The sequence below is a fragment of the Sceloporus occidentalis genome, unplaced genomic scaffold (genome assembly GCF_023333645.1).
Source record: "Sceloporus occidentalis isolate IW3139 unplaced genomic scaffold, rSceOcc1.0.p SCAF_6, whole genome shotgun sequence".
Lineage (NCBI taxonomy): Eukaryota > Metazoa > Chordata > Lepidosauria > Squamata > Phrynosomatidae > Sceloporus > Sceloporus occidentalis.
Genome location: NW_028316986.1, coordinates 65,297,382 through 65,313,902, shown reverse-complemented (window position 1 = coordinate 65,313,902; position 16,521 = coordinate 65,297,382). Strand labels below are relative to the sequence as shown.

The window sequence follows — 16,521 nt, the reverse complement described above, 5'->3', positions numbered from 1 at the left end:
TGTGACATGAGAAGAAAGTTTGAAGCAAAGCAATTTAATGAAAAATTAAAATGAAAAAAGTTGCATTGTGGCCCACTGATTTGGCCATTTTGAGACCATCTGAAGTAGTGTGTGGTCATATATAATATACCAAACTATGTTAATTAATGCAAAAGCACTCTCTTTTTATGGTCTAGCATAAAACTGACTTACAAAATAAATAGCTAATCCATTCATTCAAAGTAATATCACAAAATTGTTTAATATGTATTATAACCATTCTGTGCCATACTGACATGAATAAGATGAGAAGTGGAGAGCAGATAAATAACTAACATTAGTATATATGAAACAGCAACAGTCAGATCTGCTGACCACAGCTACAAATTTTTACAAATCAGTAACACAAATATTACTTAGGAAGAGGATTTCCACTCACAATTTGCCATCCTTGAAAGAACGAACAAGAACATTGTCCTTTTTTACTGCAATTTCATCACTACAGTCTGGACAAACCACCTGGACAAAAACAAAAGGGATATTTAAACTATTTCAGAATGGCAGCAAAAATTTAGGCAAAAGACTTCACAACTTAGGGACTAAACAGACCAGCTTGACATGCCAACATGAAGTTTCGCTGCACACACTGACACCGGTGTCACACCGCACACCCAACCGCATGTCAGGGGGCTTTATGGTGCTCCACTAGCGTAGCATTTAGACACGCTATGCCAAAGGAGTGCCGAAAAGTTGCCACCACAGCAGCAAGAACTCCTTTTTGCCGTTCTTTGTAGCGCTGGCAAAGCGCTGGATCAGGGCTGCAGCATGCGGTGGCTGCAGCCCTGATCTGGCAAGGAAAGCGGTGGCAGGATACTGCTCCAAAGTGGTGGGGTCTATTTTGTCACTTATTTTCACTGCCCAGAGTCCACAAATTTGGTTAGTTCTCCCACAGATGGCAAGGTTCTTATACTGTGACATGCATGAAAAGCACAATTCCACTTCTGAGCCTTTTGACAGAAAACTGATTTCTTATTTTTCAAGAAGCCGCAAGAGGGATGGGATTCACATTGCTCCTGCCTTCTTGAATGTCCTGCACTAAGTGAGAGAAAAAACATCCTATTCCTAGACATGCATACACAAAGGTCTTGACAGAGTACTCTCATCTCAATTTACACTAGATTTCAAGAGAAGGAAAGAAGTAACATTCCTTCATATGGATTCTCCCTTTTCCAGTCAGTGCCTTGTGAAAAATGAGAGAAGACAGAAGCTTCTTTCTGCTTCTGCTTTTCCAAATCAAAACATGGGACACCAATCTTAACCATTTTCTGAAAGACTTAGAAAATGGAGCAGTCAGTTATGGCCAGAAATAATGGCAAGTTAGTGCCTCGCTTGTAAGATCACAATTTACTTAAGTCTGCTTTCAGTCATGATTATTATGTTCATCTGGCCAAGTTAAATATTTTATTTTTCTTTCTTTCTTTCTTTCTTTCTTTCTTTCTTTCTTTTATTGATCATCTTTCTTCCCACCAAGGTCCCAAACAACATACAATAAAACAGATAAAAATCTTGAAAGCCAGATTTAAGCCTAACTGAAGGTGTTTCAGAATAATGTCATTTTGGTTGTCCACCCAAAACTCAATGGATGTCCCTTGGAAGGAGTTCCACTACTACAAAGAAAGTACTGACTCATGAACTCACCACCCTATCCTCTCAGGGCCTCCACTGAAGATCTTAAATTCTTGATAGACTCATGTGAGAGGAGGTGGTCTTTTAGATAGCCATCCATATTCCATATTATGCCACGTGTAGAACATTAGGAGTTTGATCTTTCTGAAACCTACTTCCAGTACACATCCAAGTAATTTTTTTTATACTTTTCACAATTCTATTTCACAATTCAGGAGAAAGCTTACAACAATTCAGTCACTGATTGTACTGATTACTGAGCATCATTACTAAACACTAAGGTGCTCAGACAAGTATAGCAAATAGGTTTTGCTTAGTTCTTGTTTGCTGACTTCCATTTGTCCTCTTCCCATAGTTACTTCTTTCCAGTTCTTGTTATATACAAAATACTGATTTGACATCCTCCATCCTCTACTACTGAGTCTTTCTCTTGCTGCTATGCAACAGCTAAGAATATAAGAAGAACCCTGCAAGATTAGAACAACAGTCCATCTAGTTCATGATCCTGTTTCTAACATTGACTAGCAGGCATAAAGATAATTATTGTTTGTTCCCCAGCATGGTATCCAGAGGTACTACACTTCCAGATATGTTTTTTCCACCAATATATGATATTTTGTGCCATAATATCAGATGAATGCGACAGCTTTTTGCCTTTGTCCTATATTCGTATTTTTTAAAAATCCTTTAAGCAGTATCAAAAACACTTACCAAAGCAGGGAACCAGAGATTTTTCTTTTTATCAACACTAACACAGTCAACGCATACCACTTTTCCTAACAGTTCATCGGTTTGTTTTCTGTCATCTTCATCTTCATCACTTGAGGATGAAGAAGATTCTTCTTCTGGGCTGAAAAAAAGAAAGAAAAGAGTTTCAAGCACTCCAACTATACTACTACTACTACTAATAATAATAATAATAATAATTTTTATTTCTATTTTCCTGCCTCTCTCAACGGATCGAAGCGGGATTACAACAGTATTTCAACAACAAAATGTCTAAATTTACAATTTAAAAACAATTTAAAATCATGTAATATCAAAATATAACAATACAATATTAAAACCACATTGCATCCTGTAGTAAGATTTTCTTATTTTTCCTGAGGTTAAGTTTTCTTCAGATATTTATAGAAGATCAAGGGGGTATGCCTGCCAGAAGAGATGTGTTTTTAGTGCCTACTACAAGTTGAGCCTCTCTTATCCAAAATGTTTGGAACCAGAAGTGTTTTGGGTTTCAGATTTTGAAATATTTGCATATACATAATGAGATATCTGGGAGGTGAGACTCAAATCTAAACATGAAATTCATTTAAGTTTTGTATATTCCTTGTACACATAGCCTGCTAGCAATTTTAAATATAATATTTTTTAAATAATTGTGTGCACAAAACAAAGTTTGTGCACAAGTAACCATCAGAGAGCAAAAGTGTCCCTATCTCAGTCACTAATGTGGACAATTTTGGATTTTGGAGTATTTCAGATTTTGGAATTCAAGCTAAGGGATATTCAATCTGTATATAGTTTAGAAATCTGGTTAGGGTTGAACTGAGAGTAAATGTTAATTTGAATGTGTCAGTGTTTCTTATCTGCATTGCAAAGAAACTTGAATATTTTTTCAATAGCATTTTGCTACATACATACACACAAGTAAGTAAAAGTAATTTAACCTATGTTTTGTCATTACACTTGGGTGCACACATCTCTTTCAATGTTTGAAAAATGAAAATGCAGACCACAGCATGGCTACCATCTTGTTTGTAATATACAGAAGTCTAAGTCCAACATACACATGTACAGTGGGCCCTTGCCTTACACGGGGATCCGTTCCGCCCTCCCCCCCGTGTAAGGCAAATTCCGCCTATGCTGGAGTCCATTCATTTGAATGTGGCTCGTGTGCGGAGGTGCAGGAGCACCCGGGACGCCATGGGTGTGCGCCCCATTCATTGGAATGGGACGCACCACCCCTTGCACCATGCATGCTCCCCGCAGCTTGAGCGCATATGCTCAAGTCCGCGTAAAGCATGCCCACCTAGAACGTGGGCGCACTGTATATGTCTACTTTGGTCACGGCAGATCAATTTCTTTTCTTACCTTTGTAATGAGCAAATGTGTCCCAGGACTCACTATTTACAGTAGCTGTGCAGACCCTCCCCATGGCCATTCAGTAGCTGATGGAGATTAGGGAAGGACCCCTGGAGGATCTTTATGAGGACATAGCCACATGCTTTTCCAGTTCCTCTGCTCTCCACCAGCCACTGCATGGGGGTGGGGTGAAGTGGCTAAACAGTGAATTGCATATACATGCATATATAGTGGGTTGAGAGAATATACATACTGTAGTTCTGCCGACAGAATGTTCACACTGTGCTCTGAATACAGGATTTCAACCCACATCTGTCATTTTTGGTTATTTGATTTAAAAAGAGATGACAAAGTGAGACTCTCAAATGCTGTTGAATTGTAATCCCCAATGTTCCTCACCAGGGTCTATAGTGGCTAGAGTACAAGGACTTGCACTCCAGCAACATGTGAAGGGCTGCACTTTACCTACCCCTGGTTTGAGGCAACAAAAAACATAGTTAAATAAGACTTAAATCCAAACTTCCAGATGAGGTGTAGACAACTTGCAAAGAGCTGGGAGGTACTTCCCACCTGATATCCCACATTTAAAAAAAAGGCTTAGAAAAGCCCCTAACACTCACTAGACGAACTATTCCTACAATGCCCTCCTAGCCAGAGAGTCCATTTTTCAATAACATTACATGGAGATTATTTGTGTATGTTTTTTTTAAAGCTGCGCAACCTAAAATATGTTGGGAAATAGCAAAGGCTTGGTCAAAGTGACCCCCTAGAGAGCCTCTAAACTCAAACATTTTACAGTGGGGTGCGGTGGGCTGCATGAAAGCCACAGGCAAAAAAGATGAGACAAAGATACCAGCATATTTCAGCTTATGAGGTAGGAAGCCTGGAAGCTACCATATGGTGGAAGATGGTGCCACAGCAAAAAGAATGTATCCTTTCAGGAAATATATCTATTGTGGAAAGCTCAGAAGACCAGAGTTGGATCTTCAAAACTGGGCTGAGGTTCCAACCCATTCTAGATGTTTCTTGTGCATGTAAAACCTGGATAGCTCAGTTGTACCCACTAATAAATATAAAGATTAACTTGCATTTCACAGCCTCCTGTGCAATTCTCACTCACAATACAAAAAAATTGTGTTGCCTACTAAAATTGACTGGAAATAGATCTGATATGTGGATCTGATTTTAAAAAATCTTCATATATGCCTAGCTAATTTTTAGAATTTGCTATAACAGGATTTAATTATAGAAACAGATTCAGATGGCAAACAAATAGGTGCAGGAAATATTTATCAGTCTCAAAGTTGAAGGGCAGAAATAGTAAGATGAGTTGCCTTTTTGCTCTACCTGTGGGCTTCTTCCCAGAAAAATGTGTATTGCCAAATTTTGGGGAAATAGGTTTCTTCCAGCTACAACTCCCTGAATTTCCCATCCTGCACTGGCAAGTTAGTAGTTCAAAAATCTATATTTTTTAGCCCTGGTCTGTCCACTGTGGGAAACAGAATACTGAACCAGATGGGCCTTTTATCAGATTCAGTAGGCCTCATCCCTTGTCAATCTCAGGCAATCTATTCCCAACCAGCCCAATACAAACAAAACAAAACCCTCTTGTGCTCTGCTGACACTGACCAAATGGACTTCTCAGCAGCACTTCTGGCACAAAGCTGAATGAAACACAACTTCTAAAAAGCAACTTCAAATATTCTGCTAAAAATTAAGATAACAATAAATTAGAGAAAATAAAAACTTACATATGATTAGATCTCCTTCCTCTGTTTGTTTTCTTTCCTATGACAGGAGTCCCAAAATGTTCAGGGTTGGTAAGAGGAAGCTGATCAAGTGTCTGTAAAAGCATTACATGTATTAAAAAGGAAACCTGTGAAACTGACATACAAAACTTGCAGCTCACAAAGCAGAATACCAGCAGAGAAAGGCCAGAAGCAACTGAGAACTAGTGGCAAAACACTTTAATTTATATAGGTCAAGAAGCAGCATCTCCACAGGTTCTGTGAGATCCTATAATCTATTCAGATCTAAGTCCTTCTGAGTTTACAGGCAGGTACTATGACACCCCTGCCACCAGTACTCTTGACCCAAGGAAATATCTATGGCACCTAAGGCATATTTTTCATCTGGGTCATTTTCAAAGGTATAGCCCTGTCAATACGCTTCAGTATAAAATGGAAAAGGGGGCTAGAATGCAAGACTCAAGCAGCCCCTTTGAGAAGGATTTGTGTTAGCAGAAGGCTTGATGGCTATCAATCTACCTCTTCAGAAGTATGGATCAGTGCAACTGGAAAAGTGGACTGACACTCATGCATACTCCTGGCAAAACAAATCAGTTAGTCTCAAAGATGCTGCTTAATTTCTTCATCCCCACCCTCCACTTTCTATTTTCAACTGAGTGGAACATCTGAATGTTTAGGCAGTCTTCCAGAGCACTGGAAATTACAGGGGTACTTTCCCAAACACAGCCTATTCACAAGTTCAGCTCACTGTTTTCCAAAATCTCTAACAGCTTGGAAACAAATGTGTAACCAGAGCTATTCCTGTTTCCTGCTCTTGCCCCGCTCCATTTAACTCAGGGGTAGGCAACCTTTTTGAGCCGGGGGCCGGGTTGCTGTCCCTCAGGCGACTGGGGGGCCGAAGCCGGGGGGTGGAGCTTCCACCCTCTGGGGGCGGGGCCGCGTGCTGGGGTGGAGCTTCCACCCTCCGGGGGCCGGGCCTCCTCATCTTTGCCGGCCCCTGATGGGGCCCCAGGCCCTGTGAAAAGCCGGCAAAAAAGCCAGTGGGGGCTGCCAGCGCTAGAGGCCTCCCCCTCTTTGCCAGCCCCTAATGGGGCCCCAGGCCCCGTCAGAGGCCGGCAAAAAAGCCGGTGGGGGCCGCCAGCGCTGGAGGCCTCCTCCTCTTTGCCGGTCCCTTTTCTGTCACTGGGGCCCTCCAAGAGGGCTCTGGTGGCGGCAGCAGGCCTCTGGGAGGCCCTTTTGCCGTTGCCGGGGCCCTCTTGGAGGGCGCCAGCGACGGCATCGGGCCTCTCCCTGTTCGAGGGCTCCGGTGGCCACAGCGGGCCTCTCAGAGCCCGCCGAAGTCTCACGCAACCTTATTTGTGATCGTGCGAGACTTCACCTCTTGGCGCCTCCATTTTGAAAAAAAATGGCGGCGACCGGGAGCGGCAAAAGCTGCAGTCGGCAGCGGCGGCGGCAGCAGGGGCAGGCAGGGGGCGGCGGTAAGGCCTCCACGGGCCGCATCCGGCCCGCGGGCCAGAGGTTGCCGACCCCTGATTTAACTACTTCCCCAAAGTCAAGCTCTGCTTTCAATGGAATAGCAGCTGCTCCCTGCAACAGCACTAAGAATAAGCAAGTGGAATGACTAAGGAAGCAAAATATGCCCAAGTTTGCAGAAGTGCCTAAGATGCAAAACATCCAAGAAGCCATCTTTGAGAAGCCATAAATTAACAGCTTCTCTGTTTGGTTAATGGACGACAGACCCCCCCCCCCCCCCCGTTTAAAGGGCAAAAATCCCAAAATGTAAAAGGAAAACATCACCTAAATTGCAGAGTTTGCATCTGAGATCAGAATAAGGCTGAAATCCTTTACCTAGAGGGACATATTTCTAATTGTATATGTATAAAATTGGATTGTGAAGGAAAGATTTCAACTCTAGTTCTCAATTGTTTACATATGTTATGCTTTTATAAAGAGCTATCAACATGTGGTATTAAGACTCAGCTGAAAATTAATATATTAATATAATATACTGTATAAACTCACGCATAGGTTGACCTCCTGTAAAAGTCAAGGGCAGGTTTACGGGCCAAAATTATAGATTTTTATATGACCCATGGATATGTCAAGGCTAAAACTTCGGGGCTTGGCATATGGCTCATCAGATCCATCCCATGGGGAAGAGAAAGCACCAGAGACCTTCAAGGCCCCAGCTGCCCCGGCTGCCACCACCATTTTCCCACCCAGGTATACCAAAAGCCTGCTGGAGAGAGTAGAGCATGGTCAGTGCTCCTTTTAGGTTCCTCCATGGACAGTCAAAGCTCTCAAAGTGAGCTGCCTCAGTGGCAAATAGAGTAGAGGGGACAGAGGCTGTTTTCAGACTCTCCTGGCCCCTTTTAATATCCCTGCCCCAACAGGGAAACACCAAAGAGCCACAGCCATAGCAGGGAGAGTAGTCAGGACTTTTTTCAACTTCTTCGGGCCCTATCTAATCTCTTCTCCTCAGTGTTATGGAAATACCAAACAAGCACTGAACCCTTCCACTCTCCCTGCTTTGGCAGGGAAATCCCAAAGCCTTCCCAGCCAAGGAATTTCCTTGCTCTTGCTTATTATTTTTAAAAAAAGCACTGCCCTGTTACTCTACCTGCCATGGTCATGGCCATGACCCTTTGGGATTTCCCTACCATGGCAGAGGGGGGCTCAGCACTTCTCTTAGGACCTTCCTGTACCCCCACTGCGGCACAGAAATTTTAAAGAGCTGCTGCTGCTGCTATTTTTCAAAAGTATTACTGTACTGACCTATGTATAAGTCAATCCAGGTTTTTGGGGTCTCTTTCTGGCATAAGGTTTTTGACTTATAGACAAGCACATGCTATACTTACCATGTTATCATTCTGCTACACAGACATCAAAATGTAGGGAGAATGGATTTTAAGAATCAAACAAAAAGCTGACCTCAATCAATAATTCAAGTAAATATAATTATTCTTTTTCACAGCCAATCAATCAATTGTATTTATTGCCAATTATTTTGATCTGCTAGACACTCAGTCATGAGCCAGGCGTGGTTTGAGTATTGAACTACAACTCTGGCGATCAAAGTCAAATTGCCTTTTTGGCCATGGAAATTCTCTGGGTGATCTTGGGCAAATCACATTAGCTAAGACTCAGAGGGGAGCAAAGGCAAAACTCCTCTGAACAAATCTTGCCCCCCCAAAAAAAACCCATAGGGTTTTTCTTGTTGCTCTGAGTCCCAGTTTTGTGGAAAGGGTGGGATATAAATAAATATAATAATAATAATGATGATGATGATGATGGTCATCATAAGTCAAAGTGACTTGAAGGCACACAGCAACAATAACAAGAAATGCAGTCACACGATTCAGCTATAGTTAATGTTTTCAATTAGAGTGTCTCTGTACTTTTAAAACACATTATTATTGTCACTAAATGAAAGCAAATTTAGTAGGATGTTGAATTAGTGGTTTCTTAGTCCATTCTTTTCAGAAGAGCAGTGTTACAACTGTCCATATTTTTCATTCTAGTAATCATTTGCTTACTTTACTGACAATGCACAAAATTTTGACAGCACCCAACTCAATCTAGAAAAGCTGGATCTACAAACTTAAGACATGTCTCATTTAATCACAAATACTTACTTCACTTTCAGCAAAATGTCTCTCTCCTTTCAGGCAAAGTGAAGAACGTCTCAGAGTTTTCTCATCTCCATCATCAAATACTGTAACCAAAAACAAACACAAATTAAAGTCACCGTACCCTTAGAATTTACCTAATAATAATAATATAAAATTAAGTCGCCTTATAATTAAGCCTCCATAGGAAGTTAACATTCCAAAGGAAGCTTCAAATGGCTTTAGGTCAAGTATCTTCTGCAAGTCCAGTGTGCCGGAGTTGGGGGGTGGAGGAGGTGAGGAGTTGTTGGAAGATTTTTGCATTTACTTTCCCCCTCCTTAAATAGATAGGGATTTCCTGCATGCAAACTCCTCCCTCCCTCTCTCTCTCATCCAAACTAACCATTAGGTCACTCCCACTTTGGGACTAACAGACATTCTTTCAAAGATTTTCAACTAAGCTGTTGTGTTTCCATCTTCCTACTCTCTCAACTTTCTTTAGAAAGATGGCGAGATAAATACTTCTCTTTAGCAGAACTATTCACTAGCTACATTAGGGTATAGCCTTTTATGTATACATAGATGAAACTCAATAGTAAACTTTTGTTTTAAACTACAAGCTACATGTTTGTTGTTTTTCATTCAATCTCAGTTCTTAGGGAATCATAGGCCCCATACAGACAGGCCAAAATAAATCTGCTTCTGGTCACTTTGGAGGTATGATGTTTAAATGATGTATGTCCGGAAGCTGCGCCAAAACCATGACCGAGTCCTAAGCACTGGAGTACAGATTTGGCACAGCTTCCAGACTCTTGGTACGCATGCATCATTTAAACAGCATACCTCCTAAGTGACCCGTAGCAGCTTTATTTTGGCTTGACTCTATGGGGCCATAGTTAGACAAGAACACATTTCTGCTACTCTGCTAATTTAAAGCTAGAACAGGCTTGGCTTTGGTATTTTTGATATTTAAATATTTTTGTTTCCTTCAGAAAGCTGAAGCCTTAGGAAACTTAAATTACCCCACAGTAGGAAATGCTGGGTGCTCTCTGGTCAAGAAAGGAACAGAAGTGGTATTAATTACTAGGTGGGGGTGGGGTGACCAGAAAGTAAGCCAAATCTCTTTATTCACATCCTAATCCAGATAACATCTTCTGCCAAGCATTCGTCATCACTCTCTCTCCCCTTTGCACACACACACTTTTAGGAGACTGGGGAAAGTGTCAGACTTGACAGAAAGTTGCAAATTGTTTCTTGGTAATGACACTAAACTGACCTGACAAGTGAATGCAAACTTATGGCTGTATGTATATATTTAAGAGAAAGAAAGGGGTTTGCTTTTTAAAGGGGGCCCGGGGGGGGGGGAGTTCCAGATTCAGCAGATTCTCCCAACTTTTAACTTCTTTTCACTGTCTGTGTTTCTTTCTTGTATTACTGTTTCATTTCATAATTATTGCTGAAAATAATTTTGTTATAGGAAGGAGAAGTATTAAAAATGGTCTGTACCAGATGTCTAATACACTAAGAATGCAATTGCTCTGAAATACCCATCCTTAGAAGGCTAGAATGATAACCTTCTTTTTGTCCATTCAAAGGCAAAACCTTCCTTAGTCTGGCCAGCTTTCAATATGTGACACGCTTTTAAGAAAGGGCTGTATTGTTTCTTATCTTCTTAACTTTTAAAAATAGGTGTTCTAAATCATTTTAAACATTGTTTTTAGTTATGTTTTAACAACATTATATTTGTATTGGTTTCTTTACCACCATCCCAGCAAGTTTCCACAAAAACAAGCCATGGCAATCAGAGACCCATTTGACTGGGATTTGACACATGGATTTGTCCAAAAGGCAAGAATCAGCTGCAAATCAATGTGTACCAAGACATGCATTCTGCTCATGCAAAGGATTTACAGCAGTGGTTTCCAACCTGTGGGTCGGGACCCCTTTGGGGGTCAAATTACCCTTTCATGGGGGTTGCCTAAGACCATTGGAAAACACCTATTAAATTACAGTTATGTAGTAGCAATGAAAATAATTTCATGGGTTTGGGTCACCACAGCATGAGGAACTGTATTAAAGGGTCGCGGCATTAGGAAGGTTGGGAACCACTGATTTACAGCATCTCACCAATATTTATATTACATAGTAATAAAGTACTTAAAAACACTGGAACAGTAGTTCTTAAAGAGTGTGTGTGTGTGTGTGTGTGTGTGTGAGAGAGAGAGAGAGAGAGAGAGAGAGAGAGAGAAAAGATGGCCATTCTCTCAAAATGCACTTCTTAACTTTTTTTTTTTTTTTTTTTGGCATTTTTGGCATTTTTGGTAGCCTGTGCAGCCCCCAGAAGAACAAAAATATGACTCTTGGACACAGTGAAGTTACCTAAATATTGGTCAGGGCATCAAGCTTCATTTATCATTCAAAAAAGGACAAATATACTAAAAGGATGACCCATTGTACTAGTGCAAATCTTTAAATGTACTTGAAGTCTTCATAAAATGTCATGAATTAAAAGCTTTAAATTGGACATTAACCTATGGAAATTGAAATCAAATTCTCATTTGAGATTATTTTACTCTAACCTAATGCCCCAAAATGTTTCCAACTCCAGTTTTATCCTTCCTATAGCTTTTCCCCCTCTTGTTTTTCAGACATTCTTCTGCTGCCATCTTTAAATATTTTCTTCTTGTTGTCATTGCTATACTATGCCTCTTCTTGTACATTGTTAAGTAGCTTTGGTCCAATAATATTCTAAAATAGCTAAACATACATTTCATTAAAGTAATATTTTAGGCCAAGAAAGCGCTTAATAAATATAAAAGAATTACACTTTATTTCACTATTATTGTAGAAAGAAAATACATTTTAATGACTTAATTTTTGGACTTATGAAAAATGCAGTTTTTCTCCTTACCTACAGTGTACCAACTAGCATCTGTTAATTTGTTGATGACAGCCTCTTGGTAAGTTCCATCTGGATTCTTAACTTCCACCACAGTTCCAACCTAAAACATAAAAGCCACTTAGAAAAATTTCAAGGAGATATTCAATTAGGAAATATTACAAACCTTACTTTTATTTGATTTAATTTGGTTCTCACCAACCAGCCTAGTTGCTCCCCAACTATATAAGCATGTGACTAGAGTTTTGAAAGAAGATAATACAACAAAGGGCTCCAACTTACATATCAGAGATGACACTATTTAAATAACTGTATATTCAAAATGTTGCCACGCTGCAGACTTTTTTATAGTTTTTTTTTTAAAAGGCCGCAGCACATGGCAATATTTTAAATATACAGATTTTTAAAAAGGGTAGCCTCTGATATGCATTTCCACAAGTAAGAGGAAAAACAACTTTCTTTTCTAGTTGCAGACACTAATGGTACACTAAAGCAGGTGACCATCTCCTGACCTTCAGAAGGACATTTTGGGAACATAAGGGCGGGTAAAGTGTGTGTGTGTGTGTGTGTGTGTGTGTGTGTGTGTGTGTGTGAGAGAGAGAGAGAGAGAGAGAGAGAGAGAGAGAGAGAGAGAGAGCACCCACCCACCGAGTATACTTAGGTCCCAGTTGAAACGTAAGGGCTAATGACATGAAAGCATTCCCTGACATCAGTAGGTTCCCAGACAAAGCCCAGGATGGAGCGTTAACCAACCAGGAATCAGACTTTGATCCTTTTTCTTGCCCAGAAAGGGAAGGGTGCAAAACATAGCATTTCAGAGAGCCCCTTGAACTGCTGGCTGGAAGTGTTTTGCATTGCTCCTCCACACTCCTCTCCATGAGGGGAGGAAGCAGAAGCAAAGATCCATTCTCAGCAAGTAACTCCAGGTAGCAGTGACTAAGAACTTGCAGGGTTGTTCCCTTTCTTCTTTCCCTTCACGGGGAAGGAAGAGTAATCCATTCTCATCTGGCATTTATAAGAACCATTTCAGTCTCGGACTCAAACTAAAGATGCTTCCTGGAAGTGCTGGATAACAATGGAACAAGGGGTCCCCAGTATCTCCTATCAGAGATACCAGTGAGAACAAGAATTTCCTTGCAGGCACAGTAGAATCCCTATTGTTATTTCCAATCTCTGCTCAGAGATAGTGGCGCTTCCTTCCCCTTTATAGGGATGGTGGCTATGGAAATCAGAAGAGTTTATCGTTTATAGATGACAACCCTTAATGGGCAGATTAGGCTGTGGGCAAGAGGTTCCCTCCTCTACTATTGAGGTTGCAATTCTAGCTTACACTGTATCCAAGATTTGGAGAAATCACTGTACAGTGGTACCCCGGGATACGAAAGCACCGCCTTACGAAATTCCCGGGATACGAAAAAATCCCAAAGAAAAAAACTGTTCCGGGTTACGTTTTTTTTTTCGGCTTACGAAAAATAATTTTTTGGTGCTTTTCGGCGCTATTTCGCACGAAATCGCGGCTTTTAGCGCTAGCGCCTATGGCATTTCGGCTTGCGAAGGCTTTTCGGGTTACGAACGGCGCCGCGGAACGGATTAAATTCGTAACCCGGGGTACCACTGTATGTGTCTGTGTGTGCACACACAGACAATTCATATATGCACATAATATATCATTCTATATAGCCCATACTCCTGAGAGATATTTTGTTTTCAGGTCTTCAAAAATATATATTCTGGGATAAATGTGCTTTCTGGAACATAGAGACACCCCCCCCCCATCAAGAATCTCAGAGAAGCATCCCATAAGAAGAGATGCACCAATATCACTATGATTGATGGAATCTGCCATACACTATTGACACCTGCCTAAGTAAACATGTAAATATAACAATTCAGACATGTGTGGAAGCCATAAATTTTATTTCTATTGTGCATTATCTTTTTTTTTCAACTAAAGAATAAAATCATCAATGTAATCACTCATAAAATATCTTGCCACAGACACATCACAGTGAACAGAATAATTAATATTAATATTTCAAAATTAATGTTAATATTTCAAAGTTAACAAATTTAGTCTGAGTGCTAGTAGTTTACAAACAGCACCACAACATTTTGTACTATGCCAGAAGGAATTCAGAATTTTGCGTAGAAACACTGTGTGGTTTTTATAGGACAACGTGCTCAAATTATATTCAAAAGCCAGGCTCACAGCTTTAATCCAAAAATGCACCCCAAAAAACTTGTCAGATACATTGATAAGCCTCCTTAGTACTTCCTTACTGCCAGTAGATGGTGAACAAGAGCTGATGGTCAAAGTTGTTCAGTAGTATGTCTAAAACAAAAACCAGGCAAACTTTTTTTGTTCTGTGCCCTAAATGTCTGAACTACGGTATTATGCACTGTTGTTTCAACTCCTTTGTATCTTAAAGAAGATTAGAGGAAAAGGAAACCTCTAACTATTATAAAAGCTGTTTCAGATATTTGACAGAGCTCACTTATTTTAAACCTTTTGTTTCAATATTCCATTTCAAATTTTCTTTTCCTCCTGCTATTAACTATACTGTTTCCTCTTTGTAGTCTGCACTCTTATACTCTCTGTAGAGGTCACAGAAAAGGAGCAATTAATATTGTAGAGAGAAAAAAGGGAAACTACTATATATACTCGTGTATAAGTTGAAAAATCTTGACCAAAAAATTGACCCCAAAAACCTGAATTGACTTATACACGGGTCAATACGGTACCAGGTCAATACAGTAACACTCTCTTCCCCAGCCCAGCTGTCTCCCAAAGGGGCCGCCAAACAAACAAACAAGCTTCATTTATATACCGCTTCATACCACCTAAGCAAGTCTAAGCGGTTTACAACTGTAAGCTAATTTGCCCCCAACAATCTGGGTACTCATTTTAGCGACCTCAGAAGGATGCAAGCTTGAGTCGAGCTTGAGCCCTTTTGTTGGTCTTGAACTAGCAACCTTGTGGTTTTGAGTGAGTGGCTGCAGTACAGGCATTTAACCACTGCGCCACCAGGGCTCCAAGCTGCAGAGGAGGAGGCTGGGCAAGAGCTTGCCCTTCAAACCTCATCCCCAGCCTGGCTGTCTCTCGGGAGACAGCCAGTGTGGGGAGGAGGTGGCAAGGCAAGCACTTGCTCCACAAGCCTCACCACCATCCTGGCTGTCCCACGGAAAACAGCCAGGATGGGGAGGAGAGAAGGTAAGCACTCATCCCTGAAACCTCATCCCCACCCCGACTGTCTCCCGAGGGTACATCCAGGCTGCAAAGGGGAAGAAGGGTGCAGAGTTTTACCCTCAACTGATCCACAGGTGATATTTTTGCCCCTAAACCTGCCCTCAACTTATACATGAGATCGACTTATAATTGAAAATATACATATGTTTCTGCAATCATATATTTTAATGGCAATCAAAATACATTAGTTACTACTCAATGTTTTCTACATTTCTGTAATGTGTACTTTGAATTGTTAGGCAGACCACTGATGAGTTAATTACCAACATAGCAAAACAGCTAGAGACACATCATTTTAGTAAAATCAAGTGGATACATCAAGTGGTGATTTGTTTGGAGGCATCTTGCGCTTGCAAATACTTTCTTTGATACATAAAGAAACCAACCCACCTTACAACATGCACACATAAGCAAATTGAAAAATATTACAAAAAAGATTTGTAACAGAAATTATCCATTTGGTGTCTTCAGTTGGGAAAGAGACTGCCACTAAACACTCCCAATCTAACACTGTTTTTTTAATGGTTCTCTTTAATTGCAGTGGAATGGGCAGCCTGCCAGATGCTGCTGCTGAATATGGAATAACAGAAGGAGAATTTCTAACCATACCTATAAGTGCTAGAAGGTGGCAATGAAACAGAGACTGGCACTGAAAAAAACACCAATCAGCAAGGTGGGGAGGCGGTTGTGTATTTGTGAGGGAGAAGAGACGCACAGGATCATTGTTTGGGCACCTTCAGCAGACCACACCAAAAACTACCAAGGGCCACATTTGGCCTGTGGTCTACGGGTTGGTATGGGTAGGCCACTTACTGCCTAAACCTTTCTCCTCAAGGCATAGTTACCAGAATGGCAACACATTATAGATGCCACTACCTGGGATTGAAAGCACCCCAGGCATAAGTGAAATGCACTTCCACATATGTATAATGGAGCATGTGGGTGATTTCCAACATGCATGCACGCACGCATGCACGCACACACAAACCTTCACAACTTTCTGTGCTATTCCCCCACCCTCAGGAGTATTTTTTGGGGGGGGGCAGTAAAAGGAAATGTTAAGATCATGCAATGGAAGAGGAAGGCCAGAAAAGTTTTGGTGCACCGTCAGAACATTGTCTGTTGTCCTTTAGATCACAATCCATATCTACTCTGATTACACATGCAGTGCACCAGATAAGGTACCAGTTCCTCAATTTAACAGTTCAAAATATTTTAATCTAGCTCTAACAATGTATAAACTACATTTTATCCAGCTTGAATACTAAA

At 40.8% G+C, this 16,521-nt stretch overlaps 1 protein-coding gene across 5 annotated transcripts in view; it reads right to left on the bottom strand.

The window, feature by feature from the left end:
* The window catches only part of ARID4B (AT-rich interaction domain 4B), a 107,564-nt gene that overhangs the window by 50,569 nt on the left and 40,474 nt on the right, over positions 1-16,521 (bottom strand). For all 5 annotated transcript variants that reach the window (XM_089529886.1, XM_089529888.1, XM_089529889.1 and 2 more), the window contains 5 exons: positions 12,018-12,108; positions 9,134-9,213; positions 5,502-5,593; positions 2,377-2,515; positions 419-498 (listed from right to left, as the gene is read on the bottom strand). In XM_089529886.1, the coding sequence (XP_089386012.1) occupies positions 419-498; positions 2,377-2,515; positions 5,502-5,593; positions 9,134-9,213; positions 12,018-12,108 (482 nt within the window). The remainder of the gene's footprint in view (positions 1-418; positions 499-2,376; positions 2,516-5,501; positions 5,594-9,133; positions 9,214-12,017; positions 12,109-16,521) is intronic.